The 25,848-nt window shown below is 42.5% G+C and overlaps 1 protein-coding gene across 26 annotated transcripts in view; it reads left to right on the forward strand.

Moving 5' to 3' along the window:
• GPHN (gephyrin) overlaps positions 1–25,848 on the forward strand; it is a 468,752-nt gene that overhangs the window by 192,094 nt on the left and 250,810 nt on the right. For all 26 annotated transcript variants that reach the window (XM_068253294.1, XM_068253293.1, XM_068253298.1 and 23 more), the window contains 2 exons: positions 7,497–7,563; positions 16,965–17,237. In XM_068253294.1, the coding sequence (XP_068109395.1) occupies positions 7,497–7,563; positions 16,965–17,237 (340 nt within the window). The remainder of the gene's footprint in view (positions 1–7,496; positions 7,564–16,964; positions 17,238–25,848) is intronic.

A 25,848-nucleotide genomic window follows, 5' to 3' on the forward strand; every position in this document is an offset into this window, starting at 1 on the left:
TGTCAAACCTGTTCAGTTTTAATTTGTATAGGATTGATGTACTGTAACTACCTTATATTTAGTGATGTATATATGTATATGTTTGTATTTATGTAACCTATACTAACATTAGAAAGAGGCACACTGGCTGCATGCCAGAAAAATACAGACAATACTTTGAAACTATCAGCATTATTTTTATTATTACATTTATAAAAGTGCTGATTAAAGTGGAAATAATTGTTCTTTATAGTATGTGTGTATTCTGAAAAAGGCTGTTACTTATTGTTGCATTTGTGCAGAGCAGTGAATCTGCATCACTCAGTACCGCTTACTCTGATAGGTTCATTCCAGGTACAAATGCAGTACAATGAGGGGAAATGCCTAAATTCGCGATTGGGCGTAAAAACGCTAGCGCGGCCGTGCTATGAGTTATCACGGTTTAGTGAATCAAACCCTATGTATGGTGCTATAAGATCTGATGCACTACACATGGGGCTTGATTCACAAAGCGGTGCTAACTGTTAGCATTCCTGTGAAAAGCCCCTTCCCACGTCTAGCAAAGTTTTGCGCGCACAGAGCGCAGGGCGCTCCGCGCGAAGTGCCCATTAAAGCCTATGGGACTTAGCGCGCACATAGGACTTTGCGCGCACAAAACTTTGCGCGCGATACTTAGCGCGCGATCTGATCGGGAAAACCGGTGCTAACCTACTTAGCACCCTGGTTAGCGCGCCTAAAGACTTTAGACGTGCGAAGTAGGTTAGCACCGCATAGTGGATCAAGCCCTTGGTGTGTGACCTGCATGGTTATATGGAAGTCCATAGACTTTCATGTTACTTTTCACAGTACAGTGCTGGTTCCTGTGCGTTACGATATAACACACTTGGTAACATTTTTGCAGGTGATGTATGTGATTTCAGCTAAAGTTCACACACTCTCCCAAGTTTATTGAAATCCAACTAACAGCAATTACAACATGCAGAAGTGTGAGAACTCTGATCATGTGTGCTTGCAATCGGAGGAAACAAAACATAAGGCAATGAGTAGGCTGCATATCACGAGGCAAAAATTCCTCAATAAGGTTCTTCAAGACGTAGAGCTTTGTCAGGAAATGGCCTTGGTTCGATTCAATTCTAACAGGCTAACATTAATTCTATATTCTAACAGTCTGGTAGCGGTGATTGCCACTGGTAGACTGATGACAGAGCGGAGTAAAACACTGCTCCAGGACTTGAAGCCTTTCGGCGTTAGGCTGCCACCTTCCCAACACCTATTGGCGTTAGGCATTCGGGAAGGGGTTAATTCAGTTCCCAATAACTGGGGCTGTAGTTCAATATATGATAATGGGTATGTTTCGGCTGTGAAAGTTGCAGTTCTGTTAGATACGATAATTATCCTGCCAAGATACCGGAAGGGGCAGAGACTAAAGCTAAATGCACACACCAGATTAAACTCAGTCAATGCGGTCGACAAAGACTGCCTTGGGCAAGAGTCTTGTGTGTGTACAGAAGCCTTTATACCGTCCCGATGCTTGGGTAAGAGGTCCAGTGTGCCAGATCACATGACCCAAGTGATGCTATTGTTCTCCCTCCCTACTACTGCTGCTCCATTGTACTCCATGCATTTTGCTGTCATGGGATCTTAGGTATACACGCTTGTTTCCCAATAGCCTTTAACAACGTTTGGGCAAATTATTATACATTTGGTTTGGTTTAAAGCGGACCTGAACTCAGAACTTCACCTCAGCTCTAAAATATAAGCTACGGAATAACCTTTTAAGAAAAACATTTCTTAGTTACAGAGCATCTAATTCCTGCAGTAAATCTGCAGTTTGTTTACTTCCTGTTTTCATGGAAGCAGACAATTTCTTAACATCTGCCATGGCAGTCAGCTAACACAGCTAAGGAATCAAATTACAATTTAGTCACAGATGAGGGGGGATTAGACCGGCTAAACTCCCAAAGTACTTAGCATTTCTATATGTTTTCATTCTGTCCAGTGCAAGAGTTCAGGTCTGCTTTTTAAATATAATAAATACAAAAAGACATAAAATCTTTTATTTCTTTTGTTTGTTTAAACTTGTAGTGCAACTTCTGCGTGGTTAAAAAATAAATAAATAAAAAAGAGAGAGTTAAGACAGCTGTTTGATTTCCAAAGAAGAATCCGCATGCACCCTACTATCAGGCTGTGCTTATTCTTAACATGTAATTTTGTACAGGAGGAAGCGTGAGCCCTGCTGATAACCGCTAAGGTAGCAGGACAGTTAACTGCTGAAAACCTAATCTAATCTCACCTTCTGTCAAAGCTTTGGCATTGTCACTGTTCTCACATACAGGAAGCAAGTTCATCTAATTACTTTGAAAAGAGTAGAGCAATTTCATTATAAACTCCTTTAGTAAAGCCCACAGTTTGCAGGCTGTTTGAGGACACTGAACAGGAGCCGAGGTGAATCACAAAGAGTTTGTCAGTTACTGAGATCCTGAAGTCATGTGCATACAGCAGGTGACGTCTTTATAAAGCATCACTGTATTGTAAGTATTTTAGCCAAATGACACTAGGCTGTAGCCGCCTGCTGGATGCACATCTCATCTGTGAGTGCGAAGAGGAGCAGAGACTCCCCACATAACCTTACAGGCTTACCCTTAAGCGGCAGATAGATTGTTGCCTAGAGCAACTTGTGCCTTGATAAAGGGTCTCTTTGTGGCTCCAAAACGTTGGCTTATTTGCAAGATAACAGTAAAGATAATTCTTGGATGTGCTAGCTTCTTCATATGCACTCTTTCAGACTATGTCCATTGCGTGGCATTGCAACGGACAATATCATTGCATAAAAAGGTGATGCAAATCTATTTCTATGGGGTTATCACATTGATTGTGGTGTGGAATGTTCCGTTGGGGGAATGGGGTGTGTGTTTACAGTGCAATGTGCTTGTTTACAGTGGCAGTAAATGCATAGTTTTATAGTAGAGTATACCTCAGTACTATCGGAAAATGCAACTTTTCAGCACCATTGTGATCTTATTGCATTGCAACTTGTACAGTGTAAAAAGCGCCTGAAAAGCAGGCCATACAAGCATCATTTTTTTAAAGGCAGTTTAGTCACTCTGATCAAGTCTGCTGAAAGTCATTTGGATGCACTGTAGGTAGACGGTAATGGTGCACTGTGCCGAACAGAGCAATTCTGCGTTTCAATCGCTTTTCAATATATTTCATGGTTTAACCATGTCCCCTCCAAGCCTGGTAAAAACCAGATCAATTTTTACCTTTAATCGCGCTGTGTCCATTCATCTGCCAATAACTTTATCAGTAGTTGTCACACTGTAATGATCTATGTATTGTTTTTTTCGCCACCAATTAGGCGTTTCTTTGGGTGGTACTTCTTGCTAAGTACCATTTGTCCCTGTTATTGCATCATTTAAATTCTTCCCTAGTACAATGTATTGCGCCAATATTTTCTGTTTCAATATATTTTATTGATTTATGTTCAGGTTAATTACAACAGGGTATAACATTGCATTTAACTTTATAGAGTAATTTAAAAAGGGTTTTTCAGAACTTGAAGGCGCTAATATTTTATTTTGAAACAAAGGTGCATTTTTTTTTTAGTTTTGCATTCATCACGAATTGCAAGCCCATAATTTAAAGAGTAACATTAAAATACCCTCTTGACATACAGTATTCATAAAAAAAAAAAGTTCAGTCCCTAAGGTAACTATTTATGTTTTGTTTTTTTAATTGCTTTTTGTTTTTTTTTTATACAAAAGTTTTATTTGGGTAACTATGGAAGAGTGTTGGAGGTAAGGATTTCATTTTAAATGTATGTATAGGTCTTTTTATCAAATGAAAATGAGTGTAGGTGTAATTTTACTATATGGCCACAAGATGTACTCGCACATTACTTTACTGTGCGCACTATTAGTACGCAAACAAGAAATAATTCGTGGACGTGTTACTTAGGTTTTTGTGAATGACAGCGTAATCTCATTGATGTTGGCGATCATTAACATGGGGACTCAGGGACGGATCTAGGGGGGGGCAAGCGGGTCTCTTGCCCCAGGCGCAGTTTGTTGAATTCTTAAAAAGGCGGCAAAATGTGGATGGGGAATAGCAGTTTAGGCGCCAAAACCTGACCTTGCCCCAGGCGCAACTTGGGGCAACTTGGTCTAGATCCGTCCCTGTGGGGACTTAGATCAATGAATGGGAACTGTGTTCATTGATCTCCCCCTTAACGATCAGCGGTGAGACCAGGTGCCGGAGTGAGCGGGAGAGCGCAACAGCAAGGGACGAGTATCTACGTCCCTGAGAGTTGTAGATGGATTTTGCAAGGGGATTTTACTCGTCCCAGGGGTGGTGAAGTGATTAATCTATTAAAAATCTGTGTGCAGTGTACGGGGAATTTGATCCCACTCTGATCAAATTCAAAATAGAGGGTTTGATCTGTTAGCCACATTGGATGGCAGTCTAACTGTGTATGGGTACCTAAACAGTGTTTTAGCGCTCCAGTAAGATGCAGATCTCTTAATTCTCTCCTATTGCCTATTTTACATATCACTTTTCCTTGTAGGTACCGGTAATATCTCTGTCCTCTGAGAGGAACTACTAACTACTCTTTAACAGAAAGCAAGCCCAAAACCTTCTCTTGAAATACATTTTTGGTGTTTCTTGAAATAATTTTTTGTAGAATGGGAAACGGTTTAATCTGCCAGAAATACCTTTCTTTGAAGGCATTTGAAGTGAACAAACCCTGTATGTGTATAGTGAGTTATGAAGTCATGCTGCACTCTTAAATCCTCTGAAGGTTCTGTTTTCTGCAATCTATGAACTGATCTCTGAAGAGTTTGTGCAGAATAGTTATGCCTTTCAACTTTCTTCAGCCTGATTTTCCTGAAATGTAAAAAGAGATGGCCAGAAATAGTGTTGGCACAGATGTGATCCAAAATAGTGAGGGAGAAAAAAATAAAATCATGTTGCGATCCCTAAAATGGCACTACGCTTATGTTAAAAAACCACTAGTTTGCAGGTGAATTCTATATGTCACAATTATGTTACACAATATTATTCTAAATCATACAATATTCTGCTGGGGATACCAGAACATTTTTACTGTGTTTTCAGAACAGGAAATGCTAATTGGGAAGTAGCGGGAAATGTGTGTGTGATTGTGGCAGGGGGATTTTGGGTGCCGCCATAGGTGTCTATGTTGATATGAGAAATAACCAGCTACTGTCGGAACAAATAGAAGCAGTGGATTACTCGAAAATAGCAGGTTCCCAAACAAAATAGGGGTGGTGACGGGAGAGTGGCGGGCATGGGGTTTTCAAGCAGTAGTGCACTTTAGTTTGGCTACATTGCAGCCAAACTCAAGGCTTTTTGATTATGGGACTGGCCTCAGAGGGTTAATTACCAGGCTTAGTTTTAGGAGTGGGTTGGGGGAGTTAGTATTAGGAGTAGGTGGGTGGAAGTTAGTGTCAGAAGTAGTTTGGGGGAGGTTAGTGTTAGGAGTCGGTTGCTCACAAAATACCCACTTTTAAATAGCACTGGTTGTTTTTTTTTTTTTTTTTTGCTGTTCAGACAGTTCTGAGGCTATGCAAACAAAGTATGGCACTATAATACTTCATTTAAAAAAAATGGCCTGTACAAATTTACTTGCACACTCTAGGGTTAGTGGCCTGCTAGATGCCCAACCAACAGACCTATATGTAGTATTATTTTATCCCTGATACATTGTTGAATATATTTTAGGGTTGAGGCCTGTGTTCTTGTGAACTCTTTTTAGTGACAAAATGTAGCAAAAGCAACAAAATGTTATTTTCATATCTTCTGTACCAAAATAAAAAGCTTGTAAAAAGAAAACTAAGTGACTGAATTCAAAATGCAATTCATAAATTGTTACCTTAGGGACTGAGCTTTTTAAATATGTATGCCATGGGTATATTCCTGTTATTTTTGCAAATAAGAGCTTGCAATTATTGCTAGGGTACAATGAGAAGAACAAAAATCACAATATAAAAAATACCCCTTTATTTCCAAAAAATATTTTATCTCCTAACATTGCATTAAGGACATAATTTAAATTTTGGGATGACTGAGATAAATAGGCAAATAAAGAGTTTCATCTACGGAAGCATTGTTTATTTTAAAACTATAATGGATGAAAATGGAGAAAAAGTGTATATTTTCTTTTATTTTTTTTCTTTAAAGGCTACCTTAGCGCAAAAAGAATTTCAAACTGGGGGGAGGAGGCATGTTTAGTGGGCTCTCCTCATGTCCACCACTCCCCCGTTCTCTGTCCCCCTCCAGTACTGCCTACCGACGCCCCTGAACTTACTTCCTGGTCAGGATGGTCGCGGCTGGCTGCGCAGGTGCTGCCTGGCTGCATGTGTCCTTTGACCCTGTGGCCGGGAGCTCACTGCGCATGCGCACTATGTAGTTGTTTGCATGTGTGTCTGTATACCCTCAGATATACAGAAACTATCTGATGGTGACTATATATTTGTATGCACAGGAATCTTTTAAATATAATAACATCTCTGCTGTAAGAATGGAGCCCAATGTGTAGTTGTGTCACTAGTAAGGATGGTAAATGAGATGCAAATAATTCTGCTTTGATGCAGGTTTATGCAAATTGTATATGCAAATGTATGCACTCTCTTGAATCATTTAGTTTAATATGTTGTTAAATTAAGGCATTAACTAAGGAAGGCACACTACTTACATGGCAGCGCGCACTGCTATGTAAGGTGTGCATAGGGCGCACTACAGGTCATTAAGCCCATTGTTTAATAAGATTCACTTGAACCCCATGTCAGCTTTGTTCTGGCGCATAGCTCTGCCTTCTTGCAGAAAATGGCCCTGGCCGTTTCTATATCAGATATATTCAGAGGCCTTTTTCTGCAAGGTGGCAGGGCTATATACTGAAATGTGGCTGATCTGGGGCTCTGGTGAAACTTATACAGACGACATTCACATTGGCAACGTTGGGCCGAAAGGGTAAAGTGTCAGCTTCCTGGCCAGGAGGTTTTTGTTCCCAAAAGCAGATGCCATTTTAATACAGCTTTAAAATTCCTAAGCTCTGGCAGCAATGAAATGCCCTTTTCTTGTCACATACATTCTCTCAAGAAGATTGGTATATGCTAATTAGAGGAGTTGGTGGTATCAGAAACCGAGGATTCAGATGATTTTTGTACTGAATCCAAAGCCCTGGATTGCATTGATGTTTTTGTTTTTTTGCAGGACTCCTATACTGAACACAAGTTTTGTAAAGCATAATTTTTGTTATTTGCTGGCTATCACAGTAGTCATAGGTTTCGGATCAAACAGGAAATTTGCAGTCCATGCAGTGTAGTTATCTGCTCACTAGCAGACATGTTTGCAGTCTTTTTTGCTACTTACCATACCATTAATAAATCAACACAATTGTGTCTTAAAAACGTTCAATAAACCTATGCAGTTTTAAACCCTTGTTTTCTGTTAAAAAATTATTTTTGTATAACTTTCTGTTTCTCTTTTGTCTTCAGACCTGTCTGTGGAATCAGAGGCAAAACTCTTATAATAAACTTACCAGGTAGCAAGAAAGGGTCACAGGTAAAGTTTTTTTTTTTTCTTTTCTTTTCTTTTTCTTTTCATTGTATTCTTCAGTATGAGTCTTTATATCGTGTCATGAGTAACTGAATTAAATTTAAGGACCACCATTGTGAAAACTGGAAAATTTAAAGTAGATATGTAAACATAACAAGTATATTTCTCCCACAGTAAAATGTGCTATAAATTGCGTTTCTCCCATGTCGCTGTCACTTACGTTAGGTAGTAAGATTCTGACGGTTTTGGACTAATTCATTTCCGTATGGAGGATTCTCATTATTTCCTTTATTTTTTACAAAAGCACTCCCTGGAATGCACCTATACAGACTTGACACCTAGTCTACCTACTTGATTGGATACTATTTGGCAGATGGGCTGAGCAACCGCTGTTCAGTACCGTATTTTCCACGTATAAGACGCTCTGGAATAAAAGATGCACCTAGGTTTAGAGGGCAAAATCCAGGGGAGAAAATATACTAAACCTGGTGCATCCATATTCCGGAGCGTCTTGTACATGTTATCCCCAAATGGTGTCCTCCTGCATCCCCATGTCTCCCCAGTAATGCTTCCGTGTGCGCCATGTGTCCTGTGTGCGCCATGTCTCCTTCTGTGTGTCCCATGTCTCCTTCTGTGTGCCCCATGTCTCCTCCTGTGTGCCCCATGTCTCCCTCCTGTGTGCCCCATGTCTCCTCCTGTGTGCCCCATGTCTCCCTCCTGTGTGCCCCATGTCTCCCTCCTGTGTGCCCCATGTCTCCCTCCTGTGTGCCCCATGTCTCCCTCCTGTGTGCCCCATGTCTCCCTCCTGTGTGCCCCATGTCTCCCTCCTGTGTGCCCCATGTCTCCCTCCTGTGTGCCCCATGTCTCCCTCCTGTGTGCCCCATGTCTCCACCTGTGTGCCGCATGTCTCCCTCCTGTGTGCCCCATGTCTCCCTCCTGTGTGCCCCATCTAACCCCATGTATCCATGTGCATGCCTTCGCTCCCACCGCATGCCTCTGCTATTACCCCTTCCAATCTTCTGGCCCCTGTGACAGCAGCATCTAATCTGCTGCCCCCCCCCCCCGTGAGTGCAGCATCTCCTCCTGTGTTGTTCCTCCTGCCCCCCCGCGTGCCTCCGCTCCCCCACGTGCCTCTGCTATGACCCCCTTTAATCTGCTGGCCCCCGTGAATCCATCATTTTCTTATGTGTCCTCCCGCAATGCCTCTGCCATCCTTCTCTAATGTACTAGCCCCTCTCCTTGTCTGTAGCAGCAGTGGCTTACCCGATACATGCCGCCACAAGGACTTCAGGCAACCGGCTTCCCCATTCACGCTTCCTCTTGTGCGCGGCTACTGATGACGCATCAGTATAAGCCGGGAAGCCGGGTGTCTGCAGTCCTCACGGCAGCATATATCGGGTAAGCCGCTGCCGCTACAGACAAAGAGGGGGGCCAGGACATTAGAGGCCTTGCGGGGGGAGTGGAGGCACGCGGGGGGGGGGGGGAGGCACAGAAGAAGATGCTGCCAGCAGATTAGAAGGGGTAATAGCAGAGGCACGCAGGAGGGAGTGGAGGCACAAGCAGGGAATCCCTGATGTTGGTACGTCCGCAGTTCGTATTGGCGGGTGATGGTAAGTTGGGCATTCCCTGCCTCTGCCGTATAAAACGTAGGCACTTTTTCTCCCCATTTTTTGAGGACAAAAAATGCATCTTATACAGCGGAAAATACGCCAAGTGCTTTTGAAAATAAAGAAAACCCTCAGAATTCCCAATGTAGAGATGGTCTAGTGACTAGTCCAAAACAGATTTTACTAGAAAGTCAGATTTTACTACTTACTGCAAGTAACAGCGACCTAGGAAAAATACATTTATAGTGCAGAGTTTATCCTAGAACCAATGTAGATTGTACGTGGATGCATACAAGTATATTTAACATTTTTCATTATAGTGGTCCTTTAATAAAACCGTGAATCCTTCAGTGGGTGCAATTTAGATGTTGCATTTATTAAAAACTGCTGTACACAAGTCCTTTGCTATGTTCTCTTAACCCTTCTCATTACTTGGAGAACTTCTGAATACAGTAGTGTACAACAGGTTTTTTTTTATTTATCCTCATGTGAAGATGGCTGAGTTGGACATCTTCATGGTGTCTCAGGCATCTCTATTGCCATCTAAGAACCACTTGAATGCAACAATGTTAGCTTGCTAATTGTACAAAGGGGTGATTTGCATATTTAGCAGTGATGCATTGTGGGAGGCATCATATGCTCATTCCATCCTGAATAATCGCAAATACCTTCTGTTTTAAGAGGTCAAATTTATATTGCTAAATTCTGACTTAGAACTGTTTATACTGGTGTTGCACACCCTCTGTGAGTGATAGAATTGCCTCTTTATATTTTTATGTTATGTGTAGCAATTTTGACCTCTTATTTTTGACTGTGATATTCCTTGTGCACGGGCTATCATCTAGTGCTGATTCTGATGATCCAAAGAAGGGAATGACTTCCTGAAGCTAATCCATTTTTATTGCCTCCTATGTGCAACCCAGTTTATTCATAATGTTGGTACCCTCTTTATTAATATTCTGTTCATTTATAGAAAAGTTCAACATACTGTGCAGTTATCTGTACATTTTGTAATGTATTTACTTTCTAGCGATTGTATGGCAGCTTAATTCTTCAAAGTGATGTTTTGTGCTATATTTTGCTTTTTGTCAAGGACTTCAGTTGAAACCTTGTGTTGGAAGCTGTCTTTGGTTTAGTTCAGTGAAGGCTTAATATTTGTTGTATTGTGCATTTGTTATTGTACCTTGAGTTCTTTGTTTATTTGTCACCTGGGTGTCACTTTACCTTTTGTTGTAAACTAGGCATTGCTTCAAAAATACTTTCATGTCACTGTGTAGTCTGATTTAATTAATAGGCATTGCAAGACAGAATTGGAGTCCCTTTGAAAGGACTGATATCTCGGCTTCATTAGTTGCATAAAGGCCCATACACTTAATTACCCTTTCCTGGAACATTTGTTGGTGAACTGTTTTGGGGGTGAGCGTTCTAGGAACAATCACCGTAGAGACATGCTGCTCAGCTGCATGTTGTAGCACATTTAATGAAGTGGTTTTTTGTTTATTTGTTTGTTTTTACCTTTTCTAAGTTCATTATACAACGCTCCCCCCTAAATGCCTTTATGGATGAGCATTTTCTCTTTTCATTTGGAAGAAGAACATGGAATGGAACTGTAAAGGTTTTCTATTTTCTTTCCATTGGATTTTCAGTTCTGTACAAATGTGACACATTGTGGTATCTGTTATTTTTCATTACTCAGCGCTGCGTAATATGTTGGCGCTTTATAAATACAATAAATAAATAAATTACGATAGTAGAAGAGTTTTGAACCTTGTTAATCACTGGTAGAAGCAAGTACAGGTAGTCCCGGGTTAACAGACGAGACAGGGACTTGGAGGTTCGTTCTTAACCTGAATCTGTTCTTAAGTTGGAACATTGTGCCATCTCTGTGCCCTGTACCTCCTCTGTGCCCCCCTGTACCTTCAGTGTTACCTCTGCCCTCTGTGCCTGCTTATACAAGTTTAAAAGCCATTTTCTCTTTGAATTCTCAAAAACTACAAGTCCAATTTGAATTTTTTTTTGGGGGGGGCTTGTTCCCATGGAAACACTGAATCCATGCCGTTTGTATCAGCGGGTCGTTCGTAAGTCGGGGACTACCTGTAAATATTGGAAGAAATTGTGACTGCCACTCTGTCTGCCCCACCAGTGTACTTGAAACTGTTTGTTCCATTCCAGACCTCCACCCTCAGCCTTTCTCTGATTGAATCTGATCGGAGAGAGATCTGTTGGCTTCCATAAACCGCAGGCCGATTCCATCCATGTTCTCATTGTACTTTTGCATTTGTGTCCCCACGTGGTTGCTGGTGCAATAACAGCTTGTGCTGCTCAGCATAAACGTCATTACGTGTTGGAGCTCCCTCATCTACGTCATCATCTCTCGACAAATTACTGCACATGTCTGATTTAGAGCTGCTGCGCAGTACTTTCTCTACCTGGCGCTGCCCTCCCCCACCAGTGACATTGTAGAACCCGCCCAACATCGTTCCTGCCTGCCTCCACCCCACCATTAAATATTGTCATTGCGCACAATCAAATGATTCCCACCATATCTAGCCTAGTGTGCTATAATTGTATTATGTATTTATATAGCATTAACATCTTCTGCAGAACTTTACAGAGTACATAGTCATGTCACTGACTGTCCTCAGAGGAGCTCACAATCTAATCCCTACCATAGTCTTAGTCTAATGTCCTACCATAGTATTATTGTGTATTTATATAGCACTGACATCTCCTGCAGCACTTTACAGATCACATAGTCATGTCACTGACTTTCCTCAGCGTAGCTCACAATCTAATCCATGTCATATGTATGGTAACTAGGACATTACTCTTTGCAAATTTTTGCTGGGCAGCAGTGTCTTTGAACTACAATGCTGCTAAATTGATGTACATTTGGCCCTGTCCATGATGCATCATGACCACGCCCACCTTCCGGTGCATGGTCACACCATTATTTCACCGCAATCATGTGATGTGTGGGCCCCAGGTTGAAATTTTTCTGGTTCATGGTCCCAGCCCGATCTTGCTGGCAGCCGAATTACATCTTGCCCCACTATCCATGGCGGCCTGGAGTGGTAATAGTAATTAGCGCCACCGGGACTTGTGCAGAAGCAGGATGGGCTTTTTTTTTGTTTTTTTGCTTTACCCTGCACCTAAATCTCCCAAAAGCTTAATCATATGTATACACTCCTTAGGCTTACAATTGAAGCTCCTGCAATTGGAGGGAGAGTTTTTCTTTAACTACTTTCGGACCGCAATGATTTAAATCTACGCCCTGTTTCTGTAGCTACCTGGCTGGCAGGGTGTAGATTTCAATCAACTGATTCCACACATTCTCGCCGCTCCCGACGATCTCGCCGCTTTTTCCCAGCTGCAGCTCACTCGCTCTGCTGTCTCTATAACAGCAGAGCCCTGTGAGCAGGTCCGGAGCCGATTTTATTTCCTCCTGACCCTGTCTATCAACATAAGCCACTCCCATTGGCTTACATTGATAGGCAGGGTCAGGAGCCAATAAAAGGGGCTCCTGGCCGGCTCACAGGAACTCTGCCGTCATAGAGATGGCAGAGTGGGAGTGTAACGATCTGTGTCAGCAAGAGGCAGAATCTGATGATTACGTGATCTGCAGTATCACCTATAATGCAGATATATACCTGATTATAAGGTGATCTGCAGAATCACCTATAATACTGGTATATCAGAAGCTGCCATGACAACAAATACAGAAGGAGTAACAGGTGTAGCCACACACAGGAGGTATATAATAAATAGTGCTTGGTGTAACAGTAATACTTGATAGCTCACCAGAGGAGCTGGTGAATACTATCAGTATAGCAACTCTCACCAGAGGAGCTGGAGGATGTTATCAGTACCGTAGCCCTCACCAGAGGAGCTGGTGAACACTATCAGTACAGAAGCCTATCACCAGAGGAGCTGGTGAATGGTAACAATACAGTAGTTCTCACCAGAGGAGCTGGCGGAGACTATCAATACAGTAGTCCTTACCAGAGGAGCTGGTGGGCACTAACAATAAAGAACCTCACCAGTGACAAGGGCTCACTGGTGAGTAGAGTAGTCAGACAGATCGGTTTGGCAACAGACAGGAGGATACAGTACAGAATCGGCAGGCAAGAGGATAAAGGTATTTCAGGCAGTGTTAGCAACAGGATCAGATGGCTAAAGTACAGAGACATTAAACGAAAGGGAAGTCAGAAGAGAGCCAGAGTCATACACAAGTATCAAGCAATATATCAAATAACAATAATAAATCCTAGTCTGTGTGAAATCCCCGGTTTCCTCCCGGATCCAAGCACACCAGATCTATCTAAGGGTCTGAGTGCTAACACGTAGCATTCACAACAGCAGACAAAGAAAGACTGAATCCTCCGGGCTTAAGAGCCCAAGGACACCTCGCAGCACACCCCCCTGCGTTCAGCCAATCAGCAGCGACGGACGCATGGCGTGATGTCAGCCGACCCGTAGGTCAGCTGAGCCGCCTACTCGCCGCATAAAGGCCGTGACGGTGCACGCGTCACCACAACCCTATGGGCAGCAGACAAACCCGTCCTCGGCGTACTAGACGCCGGAGGCATGGGTGACACAGTGGGCAACGGAATGGAGGCAGATGCGGAGGATGCCAGACTACCTGCAGCTGCTTCCTCCATGTTCCCTACAGACACACTGGGCAGCGGAATGGAGGCAGCTGCGGAGGACGCCAGACTACCCGCAGATGCTTCCTCCATGTTCCTTACAGGGAGGCCCAGGCTCCTGACGTTTGGCAGTGACGGTGATTGTGGTGGGTATGTGTGGCAATTTGTCGTTATCCGTCAGGATTCCGCAGTTTCTGGTACCTTAAGGGGGCAGAGACCGCTGGTACTTAAGTGGTTAAAGACTTCTACTGCATCAAGGAATTCATAGCATTTCTGTGACAGCATTGATGACAAGTAGAGAAACAATTAGACATTAGCTTACTCTTTACTTTTTAAAGACAAAAATGGCAAGGTGGCTTTTAAAAAGAATAGGTAGATCCAGAGAAGAAGTGGTTCTTTATTGAATTTAATGCCCAACCTGTATGTCATTTCTTAATTTGTGATTTTCATAATTCTCTAGTTGAATCTGATAAGGACATGCTAAAGGGATGAGTAACATTTTCTAGTTCTACCATTCGCACAGACTCTAAATATGACTAATATACTCTGTTGTGTTTTTGAGAAATTGTATAGTTCTTTATGATACAGTATCATATGTACCTGTTCTTTGGACTTAATGAAATTAGGACTTTGTGTGGGATCCATGTAGGCTAACTGCATATTCAGAAACCTTACTATTCTGACGGTATGACACACATGAATTCTGATTGATCTTCTAGCTGAAGAGTTCATGGCTAGGTCTCCTGACTTTGCTAAAACCCAGTTCTGCTGTGTCTGTATTCTAGTATGTATTGGTTGTGATGAAAACTTGTAGGTACCCTTTGAAGCTTGTGCCCTGTGGTGTTTACGGCTTTATAGCATTAGCCAATATTGCCTACCCTTCCAGCCCTCTACCAGTCAGTAACAAATAACTCAGAATCTCCAGCCACTTTTTTGTGTATTATTAGTATTATTTACTTTGTCCTTTTTTAAAATGGTAATCTATTCTATAGATTAATTTTATTTATATATTTATTTTGTATATGGTCAGTACCAATAAGATTTTATTTTTGGTAATGGTCTTGTTTGCTTAAATGTACAGTGTACAGTGCTGCATATGATGCTGGCACTTTTTAAATGGAAAAAAAATATAATACTTTTCTATTAGTGAGCTTGTCCTTCTCAATTGCAACCTCTTTCTAGCTTGACGATCTATAAACTGTAGCAGAAGGTGCAGTTTAACCACTTCCCCTCCCCCGGGATGAGTAACTACGTCCCTGCAAATTGCCTTAACTGTGCAGGGACATAGCTACTACATCCTTCCCTGCTGTGCGTTCCCGCTCCCCCTGCGCGCTCATTACTGCCGCCGATCGTTAGCTGCTAGATCAATAAATGGGAACACAGTTCCCATTCATTGATCTAAGTCCCCGTATGAATGACCGCAGCCATCTATGAGACAGCGCCGCCATTCACAAAGACCGTCCACTCATTGCTACCTGTTTGCGTAGTAATACTAACCATAAGGATAAAAGCCCTATTTTGACATTATTTTACTTATTAAATTAACCCCTGACCTCCCACACTCCCTAATAATTACCCGCAAAAAATGTTGGGGAAAAAAATGCATAACCTTAGGGACTGAACTTTTTTAATATGTATGTCAAAAGGGCATATTCCTATAACTTTAAAGATTATGGGCTTGTAATTAGGGATGGACGCAAAACTTAAAAAATGCACCTTTATTTCTAAATAAAATATTGGCGCCATGCAGTGAAACATTTTAAACTTTGCAATAACCGGGACAAATGGGCAAATAAAATGTGTGAATTTTAATTACGGTAACATGTGTTATTCTAAAACTATAATGGCTGAAAACTGAGAAATAATACATTTTTCCATGTTATTCTTATTTTTACTGTTAAAACACTTTTAGAATAAAATAATTATTTGCAAAAAGTAACCCCCAAAGAAAGCCTAATTGATGGAAAAAAAAACCCAAGATATAGATTGTTTCGTTGTAATAAGTAGTAATAAAGTTATAGGCGAATGAATGGAAGGAGTGCTGACGGGAAAATTGCACTGGCTTTTTTAAGGGAAAACCCCTTTGAGGTTAAGTGGTTAATGTCCTCTATTTTGAACATAATCCAGTGTGATTCCCGGCAACTCTTTCTCTACCACAATCTTTCAGTATAGTGTACTGATGAGATAAAAAATTATATTTTTCCTCCTACTCTTACTTTTTTTTAAGTATCACATGGTATCCCATGGTTTTCTTTTATATTTAAAGGGATACTGTAGGGGGGTTAGGGGGAAAATGTGCTGAACTTACCCGGGGCTTCTAATGGTCCCCCGCAGGCATCCTGTGCCCGTGCAGCCACTCACCGATGCTCCGGCCCCGCCTTTGGTTCGTTTCTGAAATTTCAGACTTTAAAGTCTGAAAACCACTGCGCCTGCATTGCCGTGTCCTCGCTTCCTCTGATGTCACCAGGAGCGCATGGCGCATTCACAGACCATACTGGGCTTGCGCAGTACGCTCCTGGTGACATCAGCGGGAGTGAGGCTACGGCAACGCAGGCACAGTGGTTTTCAGACTTCAAAGTCTGAAATTCCAGAAGTGAACCAGAGGCGGGGCCGGAGCATTGGGGAGTGGCTGCGCGGGCACAGGATGTCTGTGGGGGGACCATTAGAAGCCCTGGGTAAGTTCAACTCATTTTCCCCTGACCCCCCCCCCTACAGTGTCCCTTTAAACATTTACAAAGTTGGTTGGATGTTTTACTCTCTCTAATCAGTAACAGCCTATTACGTGTCCTAGAGTTAGAAAAAGGTCAGTAGTTCATGTATTTTATCTCTCCCTGCCCTCAGAAGTTGTATTGTGCCAGGGAAACTTTTATGGCTGTAATTAGCTTATCAGTGATGTTTACTATATTTCCGACAAGGTACCGACAAGACAGAAGCTGTCACTTCTAGAAATTAACTCTGTCAGGCAGCAAAATAAAACAAGTAAAACCTGGTTATTAATATGTTTTGTACTTTAAATACACGTTTATCTCATCATGTCACATATCGCCTCGGATATACACTTTAAGGTCATTTTTCAGATTGTGTGACAGATATGCTGTGTAGAAGTTGCAAACAGTTTTGACATATTTTTTTGTTTTGCTTTTGCGGTTTACAGGAATGCTTTCAATTTATACTGCCAGCTCTACCTCATGCTATAGACCTTTTGAGGGATGCTATCGTAAAAGTAAAAGAAGTGCACGATGAATTGGAAGACTTGCCATCACCACCACCTCCTCTTTCTCCTCCACCAACAACGAGCCCTCACAAACAAACAGAAGACAAAGGGGTACAGTGTGAAGAAGAAGAGGAAGAGAAGAAAGATAGTGGTGTTGCATCAACAGAAGACAGTTCATCCTCACATATAACAGCAGCGACTATTGCAGCAAAGGTACAATGCTTACCCATAATTCAAAATAATATATTGTTTACAAGGCTGTCTTAGGAAAGGGTAATGCTTTAGAACTGGTATGTTTAACATTTTAATTATTGTATAGAATGCTGCATGCATCTACTACTAAAACAATTCCTTATTATAAAGCTTTGTCCACAGAATCTCTATGGGATTAATTCTGCCTAGTCTATTTGAGGAGACCCAGGAGGACATCTCATAGACCGGTGGCCGCTCCCTGCTCATGGCAATTTGGGCATGACCACTAATCTGAAAGATATAGGGGACCCTGAAGGAAAAAGTATCCATGCCACCAACAAAATTGGTATAGTAAAGTTGAGCAAGCGGAGGCAGTAGCCAATGCGAGCGCCGTGTCTGATGGCTTTGGGGGATATGGTTTTCCCCTGGGTCCTCTATGTCTATGACAAATGTGTGGTCGTGAACCAATTGCCGTGAGCAGAGACCGGCTGTTAGCCTATGAAGTTTCTCACTGGGTCCACTGAAGTAGACTAGCTCCCACTGTAGCACATCTACTGGATCACGAACATTAGGTTATTTATGGTGTAGCTGTGAGGGGCAACAGAGTTGGCCTCTGCCTGTGAGCACAGATCAGTTGACCTCACCCACTTCCTCCATGTGCTGCTGAGATTCATTCTTTGTGGTCAGCATTTCAATGATAAAGTTGTCTAATAATGAGAAGAATCCAATAAACTACAGTGCTGACTGCAAAAAGTTAATCTCTAGTCAGCACATTAAAGAGCTGGAGAGTAATGGCTGTTCAGTAGCTGGGGAGCACCCAGCCTGCCTCTGGCTTTATGCTTTAGGTGGCCTCTCTGGGTCACATGATTGCAGTTTCCAGAAGGTAAATCTCAGGAGTAGCTACATCAAATATGATCGGGACAAAAGATGCATGTGTGCCTATTTAACTCTTACTTGGAATTTTGTGGAACCAAATTCTCTTTTTATGTTAGAAGTAGGAATAAGTATTCTTGTTTTTGCTGATGTGATAAAAATTCATAAGATTGCACAAATATATGCAAACATACTCCGTGTGAAAGACCCCTTGTGTCTGGACCAGTAGATACGGTAGCAGTGGATTCTTTGATTTGAGAAGGCAGTTGAATTTGGATAGACAAAAAATCCTATAGAGTAGGGAAGTATGAAGGTGTCTCTGAAAAGATGTGAAGCAAGGCCTTTGCATTGAAATTTTTGGGTCCAGGTCTGTATATGATTTGTAAAATAAAGAGTATCCATCTTGCTTCCTGGAAGCCGTTGAGCTTCGTGGCAGGAACTCAACTTTTTTTGATCTGTACATTTAAGGAATGGGTGAAACACCTTTTTGTCAAACGTTAGTACCACTACTCCAGCCTTGAGGCATTAACCTCTAGATCAAATAGTAGTGCTGTATCATGATGCCAGCAAAGTAATCAGGGACTCTAAATTTATCAAAGACCTCCTATAATTCAGAAGTCTAAGAAAAAAAGACTTAATAAATGTTCTATGGAAATTGACAAAGCTTTTCTTGTTGGGTATTGCAGGCCAGTCTAGTATTGCAGAAACATTTTAAGGATAATTGGATATTACCTTGATGGGAATGATAAACTTAAGGAACTGTATAGATACTTTTTTTGGACTCCCACTTCTCCAGCTTTGCATAGAGCCCATGGACCCTCAGACGCCTAAGAACTCTCTTAGCGGAGGCCCAGTGCTTATCCAGAAAAGACCAGTAAGACCTATGCCTACCGGTTGAGACACTGCACTGCATTTGTTTTTGGTGAAGGTTTTTTTTGTCTCCCAAAGCTACGAAAAACACAAGAATAAATATGCATACAAAAGAAAAAGCAATGCAAGCACATTCACATTTTTGCTAGCACAAACATGACGCTGTATAGTGAAAGAGCCCAAAATGAGAATATTTTCCAGACAGCTACGATAATCCGATCAATGGCGTGACAATGTACTCGAACTGGCATAACTCTGTCCGGAATGTTTTACACTCCCCACCCTCCTAAATACCAACCAGACTGTAGGGGCCCTCATTTTAGTATACATTTTGGCAGAACAGAGTCTTGCAAAGTTCACTAGTACTTGTTGCATAAATGTTTTAGCATCACACCTGTGGGACCTACAGGGATCAAACCCACAACCTTTGCATTATTAGCACCACAGCTGTACGGAACACAGCTTCCATGTTATACTTAAAGGACACCTGAAGTGAGAGGGATCTGGAGGCTGCCATACTTATTTCCTTTTCCAGTCAAACCTTTTTCAAACATCTGATCTGCATGGTTGTTCAGGGTCTGTAGATAAAACTATTCGAGTCAGAGGATCAGCAGGGCGTATCCTCTCACTTCAGGCGTGCGTTAAACCTTAATACAGCTAATGGCTATTGAAGATAGGTGCAGACAAAAGGTCATGCCTTTGTAGTCAAAGGCAAACCAGTCAGTGTTGTATGTTTAACATCTGGGCTCCTACCCAGAGCCGGATTAAGGCTAAATGGGGCCCTAAGCAAAGTAACTGATTTGGGCCCCCCTATCATGTCGTAATAGAATCAGAAGATGCAGCTGCACAACAACATGCCGCACACATCGGGGCAGCCGAGCTACTGGTTGCTATGGGCAACAGCCCGCTTTCCTCTGTGGGTGCACAATGCAGGGAATAGCAGCGGCAAAATGCAAAGTGAGAGATGAATGGCTGGGACATTTGCACTCAGGGGCTGGGCCACCCCTGTGAAGAGGGCGCCAGATATCACAGCAGCAGCACTTTCCCCCTGCATCTCCAGCCTGGCAATAGCAGAAAGCTCTGGACACCGCCAAACTGGAAGCTGTTCCCCAGACAGAATTACATAACCACCCCCACCACCGAACAAACGATTTCCTCCCAAACTAGACAGCCACATCCACCATGCAGCCTCCATCCCAGTGAATACGATAGTCCAGCAGAGATGGCAGCCGCAGCGGGGGAGAATGACAGCACCAGATGACTCACTTTCACCTATTGCGATCCAAGCAATAGAGGTCCCGTCATCCGGAGCCCATCTGTCTCCTCTAGAGTGCTGCCGCTCTGTTACTACTACTATTACTACTTCCTACTTCCTGTCTTATCTGAGAATCAGGAAGTTCAGAGCGAGCGGCTGCACTGTAGAAGAGACAAATGGGTTTCAGATGACGGGATCTCTATCGCTTGGATCATGGATAGGTGAGTGAGCGTTTGCCATCCGCTGCTATCATTCTTGCTGCAGCTGTGGTTCTCTGTGGGAAGGGAGGGAGGAGTGGGCAGCGGCAGAGCACACAGTAGCAGGAAGGGGACCTAGGAGGAGAGCCTGGCTCTGAAGACAATCAGCAGCGCACGGCATCATTTGACAAGACAAGACAAATAACATTTATATTGCAATTTTCTCCTGGCGGACTCAAAGCGCCAGAGCTGCAGCCACTAGGACGGGCCCTATAGGCAGTAGCAGTGTTAGAGAGACTTGCCTAAGGTCTCCTACTGAATAGGTGCTGGCTTACTGAACAGGCAGAGCCGAGATTCGAACCCTGGTCTCCTGTGTCAGAGGCAGAGCCCTTAAAGGGACTCCGAGCAGTGCCTGTGGGTATGCCTTTAAGCATACTCACAACTAATTAATTACATCCTCACACCTACCAGCATGATGTTTGTAATTATATCCCCTTGGGTTCCTTATATTTCATTGCATTGTGCTGAATCGAGCTGCCGACTGAATCGAGCTGCCGAAAAGTCGTCCTGTGTAATACAATGTAACTATGGAAAGATGCATATAATTTTGAAGCTCTCTTTCGTCTCTTTCCAATAATAGATAAACTGCCACCCTACGCCTTTTAGTTTTCGATATTTTTGCGATCGAAATTGCAGTGGCCGCGATTTCGATCGCAAAAATAGCGAAAACTAAAAGGCATAGGGCAGTGGTTTATATATCATTGGAAAGAAGAGAAAGAGAGCTTTAAAATGATATGCATCTTTCCATAGTTATTGCACTGCTCAGAGTCCCTTTAACCATTATACCATCCAGCCACCGCTGACAGGATGGTGAGGGCTGGTTTATGTGCTGATGGGGCCCCTTTGACTCTGAATGGGGGCCCCAAGCGACTGCTTTTGTTGCCTGGTCGGTAATCCGGCCCTGATCTTACCTTCAAGGGCCCGACTCCCAACTTTAGGTCCTCTTCAGGATATGTTCTTCCTTCCTGAGGGATCATTTGCAAAAAGTAAAAAAAAAAAAAGTAAAGTTCCCTAAATTTAAAGAATACAAAAGTATAGCAGAATTTGAAGACCACAGCTCTTTGTCAGGTGTGTTATAAGACAGAAACTGAAATATCACTTAACTATTGGATACTACCACATAAAATTGCAGTCAAATCCCAACTAAATGCAACCTTGAACTAGGCAAATTCTGAAAGCATTCTTATTTATCGGCATAAGTTATACATTATGTGTTACCTTTGCATTGCTGTACTGCTATCCATATTGGTTTGAGACTACTAGAATCTGTTATTTCTTGTTAACAGTTTTGGCGTCGTAAAATTGGTCAAACTACTTTGCTGATAACGCCAGAAAATACACCATCATATAGATTTCTGTTGTAATTCATGTATTTGGGAAAACACACCTGAGTGACCTACCATCGAAGAGAGAAAACAACCTCTAATGCAGTTCCAAGCTCATTTGATTCATTGGAACACTTTTCTGGCCAGCAGTTTGCCTGTTTACAGTATTTACATTAATTTACCACCCTTCTTTCTATTACAATGTGCCTTGTTCAATAGTGAATTTAGTTGGGTTTAAACTGAAATTATGCCCATCAGTTATATGAGCTGTTTGTTTAAAAATGATGTCTTATTATAACAAACAACGTTTGTTAAATACTTTCCAAATCAAGTTTAAACACTTTCCAAATCAACGTGCTGCTAAACCTAAATCATGTCTGTTAGGGCTTTTTCACTGTATGCGATTGCCATGCTTTCTGGGCTGCATTGTGGCCATGCGTAACAGTAGCCCCTGCCTGTCCCCCCTCATTTGGGGGGGGGGGGGGTTCTGAGGGGTGTGCAGTCCTGTATTCAGTTAGGAACAGTGTTTTTATATATTTCCTTTCTCCAGTGGCAATACAGGTCCCCCTTCACTTCTTCAGTTTGCAAGTGCTGAGCAGCCAGACAATCACCATGCAGTCTCTGACCCTGTCACATGACATGGGGGTGAAGCTGCATGGTGATTGGCTGGCTGCATAGCACTTGCAAACTGAAGAGGACGTGAAGTGGGACCTGTGTCGCCGCTAGGAGCAGGTAAGGTGTAACGCTACACTGCCACTCTGCATTATGTGCAGGACCGGGCCCACCTAGCTCCAAGACCGCTCCTCCCCCATGATGGAGGTGTGGCGGCAGCTGACAGATCCAGACCAATTTACTTACATCCCAGCATGCTTTTGTTCACTATGCATGGCCACCTGTTATAACTATCTGTGACACTGATCTCATTGGCACAGCTCATTAAAACAGACATGCATACACACAGACGTTACATGTTTTTTATTGGATTTTTACCTTGGGCAATATCTAATTTTCCTGTGTGTATGCCGTGTATTGTCCTACACTCCACTGCCTGTAATCTGAACAAACCACTTACTTACTTAAAGAGAGTCTGAAGCGAGAATAGATCTCGCTTCAGACCTCATAGCTAGCAGGGGCATGCGTGCCCCTGCTAAAACGCTGCTATAGCGCAGCTTAACGGGGGTCCCTGTCCCCCCAAACCCCCTCCGTGCAGCGGGGGAGCGCTTCCTGGTTGGGGCAGGGCTAACCGCCGCAGCCCTGCCCCATGCGCGTCTGTCAGACGCGTATCTCCGCCTCTCCCCCGCCCCTCTCAGTCTTCCTTCACTGAGAGGGGCGGGGGAGAGGCGGCGATGCGCGTCTGATAGACGCGCTGGGAGGCAGGGCTGCAGCCGTTAGCCCTGCCTCCAGGAAGAAGATTACCAGCGACCATTTTACGACCAACTTTTGCGGGGGGTGGGTTGGGGGTGAAGGGACCCCCGTTAAGCCGTGGGATAGCGGCGTTTTAGCAGGGGCACACGTGCCCCTGCTATATATAAGACCTGAAGCGGGATTTAGTCTCGCTTCAGTGTCTCTTTAAGATACAGAAAATGTCGCTTTTTTGAAATGTGCTTTAACTACTGGTTTGCTTTCGCAAAGAATGCTCCATGCACTACAAGGGGTCTGATGTAGGTTGTGTCAATAGTGGTGTTAAAGTGAACTCGAGGTGAGAGTGATATGGAGGCTACCATATTTTCATTGTAAACAATGCCAGTTGCCTGGCAACCCTGTTGATCTTCTGACAGAAGTAGTGTCTGAGTCAAAACCCTGGAACAAGCATGTGTTGGGCTCCTTTAAGGCAGTGTGGGCCAGTCAGAAAATCTGCCTAAATAATAATCTATGCTGGCATATACTATATCCCCATTGCCTCCTGCTTCAAGCCTAATTCTCTACAAAAAGCTAAGCAATTCAGTTTTCCACAAAAATGACCACTTCCTGTATTTATATAATAACAAAATAGTCAGCTTTGGTTAGCCTATAGCCTTTGGGAAGTAAGATATTGTATAACCCTTTGCCACCATCAGTTTGACTTTATTTATGAATTTCATTCTTTTATGATAGTAATGAAATCTATCTTTCCATTTTAAAGTGAATCTGAAGCTTTATAAAAAATAAAAAACCGATACTAACCTAAGGAGAGGGAACACTCTGGGTCCTATAGAGCCTTCCTGTTCCTCTCCTCATCCCCTCATTTTTCTGCAGGCTCTAAATCTCTCGGGCAGGGAACACGCTTGTCTTTCAGTTTTCTGCGCGCGTTTTTCTGCGTACGTTTTCTACACACCAAGTGTGTTTCTATGCAGGAAAATGCGTGCATTTTTTCACAGCAGCTGTGATTGATACAGAAAATTGGCAAAATGTGCAGAATCATGATGCAGAATGTCAGGTTTTTTTCTGCGCGCGAAGTACGAAGTGTGAACTAGCCCATTGATTAACATTAGTTCTCAGTTTTTCAGTGCAAAAAATGCGTACGAAAACTGTCAAGTGTGTTCCCTGCCTCACCCCGGGAGCCTTTGGAAGTCTTCGGGAGCCCAAGTGCATCGGAAGACAGGCGGTTCTGTACTGCAAACGTGCAAGTGCTCCCGAAATCTTCCAAAGCCCACTCAAAGCGGAAGAGAGCAGTCTCCAACCTATTGGTCGGAGACTACTAATGGGGGAGCCAGCGCAAGAATGACGACACGAGGAATGGGAAAGCTTTATAGGACCCAGAGCCTTCCCTCTCCTTGGGTAAGTATCTGTTTTTGTTTTTTTCATTTTCGCTTCAGACTCCCTTTAAAGCGGATCCGAGATGAAAAACTAACTATAACAAGTAACTCGTCTATTTATGTTATCTAAAGTTTAGATAGTTTACACAGCATATCTATCTGCAAACAGCTTCAACAGTTTATGAATATTTATTCCTGTGATACAATGAGGGCAGCCATGTTCTGTTTGTCATTGTCACAGGCTGAGGGCTGGAGATGCTATCAGCTTGCTTGTGTGTAAATTCCTCCTCCCTCCTCCCCTCTGCCTCTAAAATCAATGGCTAGTAACACTTCCCCCTCCCCCTGCCTAGACTGAGCTCCTATAAGCGCTTACTACTGTCTGAAAATGCCAAGGCACTGTGAAAAGCTGTGGGCGTAGCTTGTTTAGTTTATAGGGATTTAGAGTATTAAAACAAAACAAAAAAGTATCTGGCTTGAGGAATGCCCTATAAACTATATGGAAGAAACCCAATTATGCAATGAGTTAAAGTTTATCTCGGATCCACTTTAAGTCATTACTTTTTCTCTTTAGAAAAAAGAAAAATCTAAAGAACTTGCTGTGGTGCATATACTGTCAGTGTACGTAAATGTTCATATTATGTAGACCACTTAGGACTGGATTGGTTGATTAAAAATCTGAACAATTTTATGTAGGTCAAAAACATGCAAATGTGCAGAGAAATGATAACGTTTGCAAGAATAATGCCTCAAAGAAGTGAATTTCTAATTATTTTTGAAGTTAAACCTGGATTCTAATCTTGAGAGCAGTCAAGTTCATAACTTCAGAAGGACAGTGAAGTATTGCCTGTTCAAAATAATACTGTGTTTAAAACACTTGTTAAGGATTATTTAATGTAAATGGCTAATAAAGCTGTAGAAACAACTGCAATGTTGATCTGCTTTTGAAAGTGCCAGCCACCTGGCTGTAATCTTACGGCTATAATGTCAGTTATGCTGGGAATACACCATACCATTTTCTGTTAGATTTTTCTGTTAGCTTTTCTGTTAGAAAGCATAATTAGATTATTTTCTGTAGATAATGGTCATTATCTCTGGTGCATTGTCTTCTGTTTATCTCCTGCTGAGTAGAACAATGCCTAATTGCTCGGCAGATAGATGGTAAGATAGATAAATTTCCAACATGTTGAACTTTATCTATCTGGCAGGTAAATCTAACAGTAAATTGTATGGTGTATTCCCAGCATTACCTGAATAATACTGTATATGCAGAGTATAGCAATTATGTTATACTTCTTTTTTCTTATAAGAATCTGTGGA

This window comes from Hyperolius riggenbachi, chromosome 9, assembly GCF_040937935.1.
Source record: "Hyperolius riggenbachi isolate aHypRig1 chromosome 9, aHypRig1.pri, whole genome shotgun sequence".
NCBI lineage: Eukaryota > Metazoa > Chordata > Amphibia > Anura > Hyperoliidae > Hyperolius > Hyperolius riggenbachi.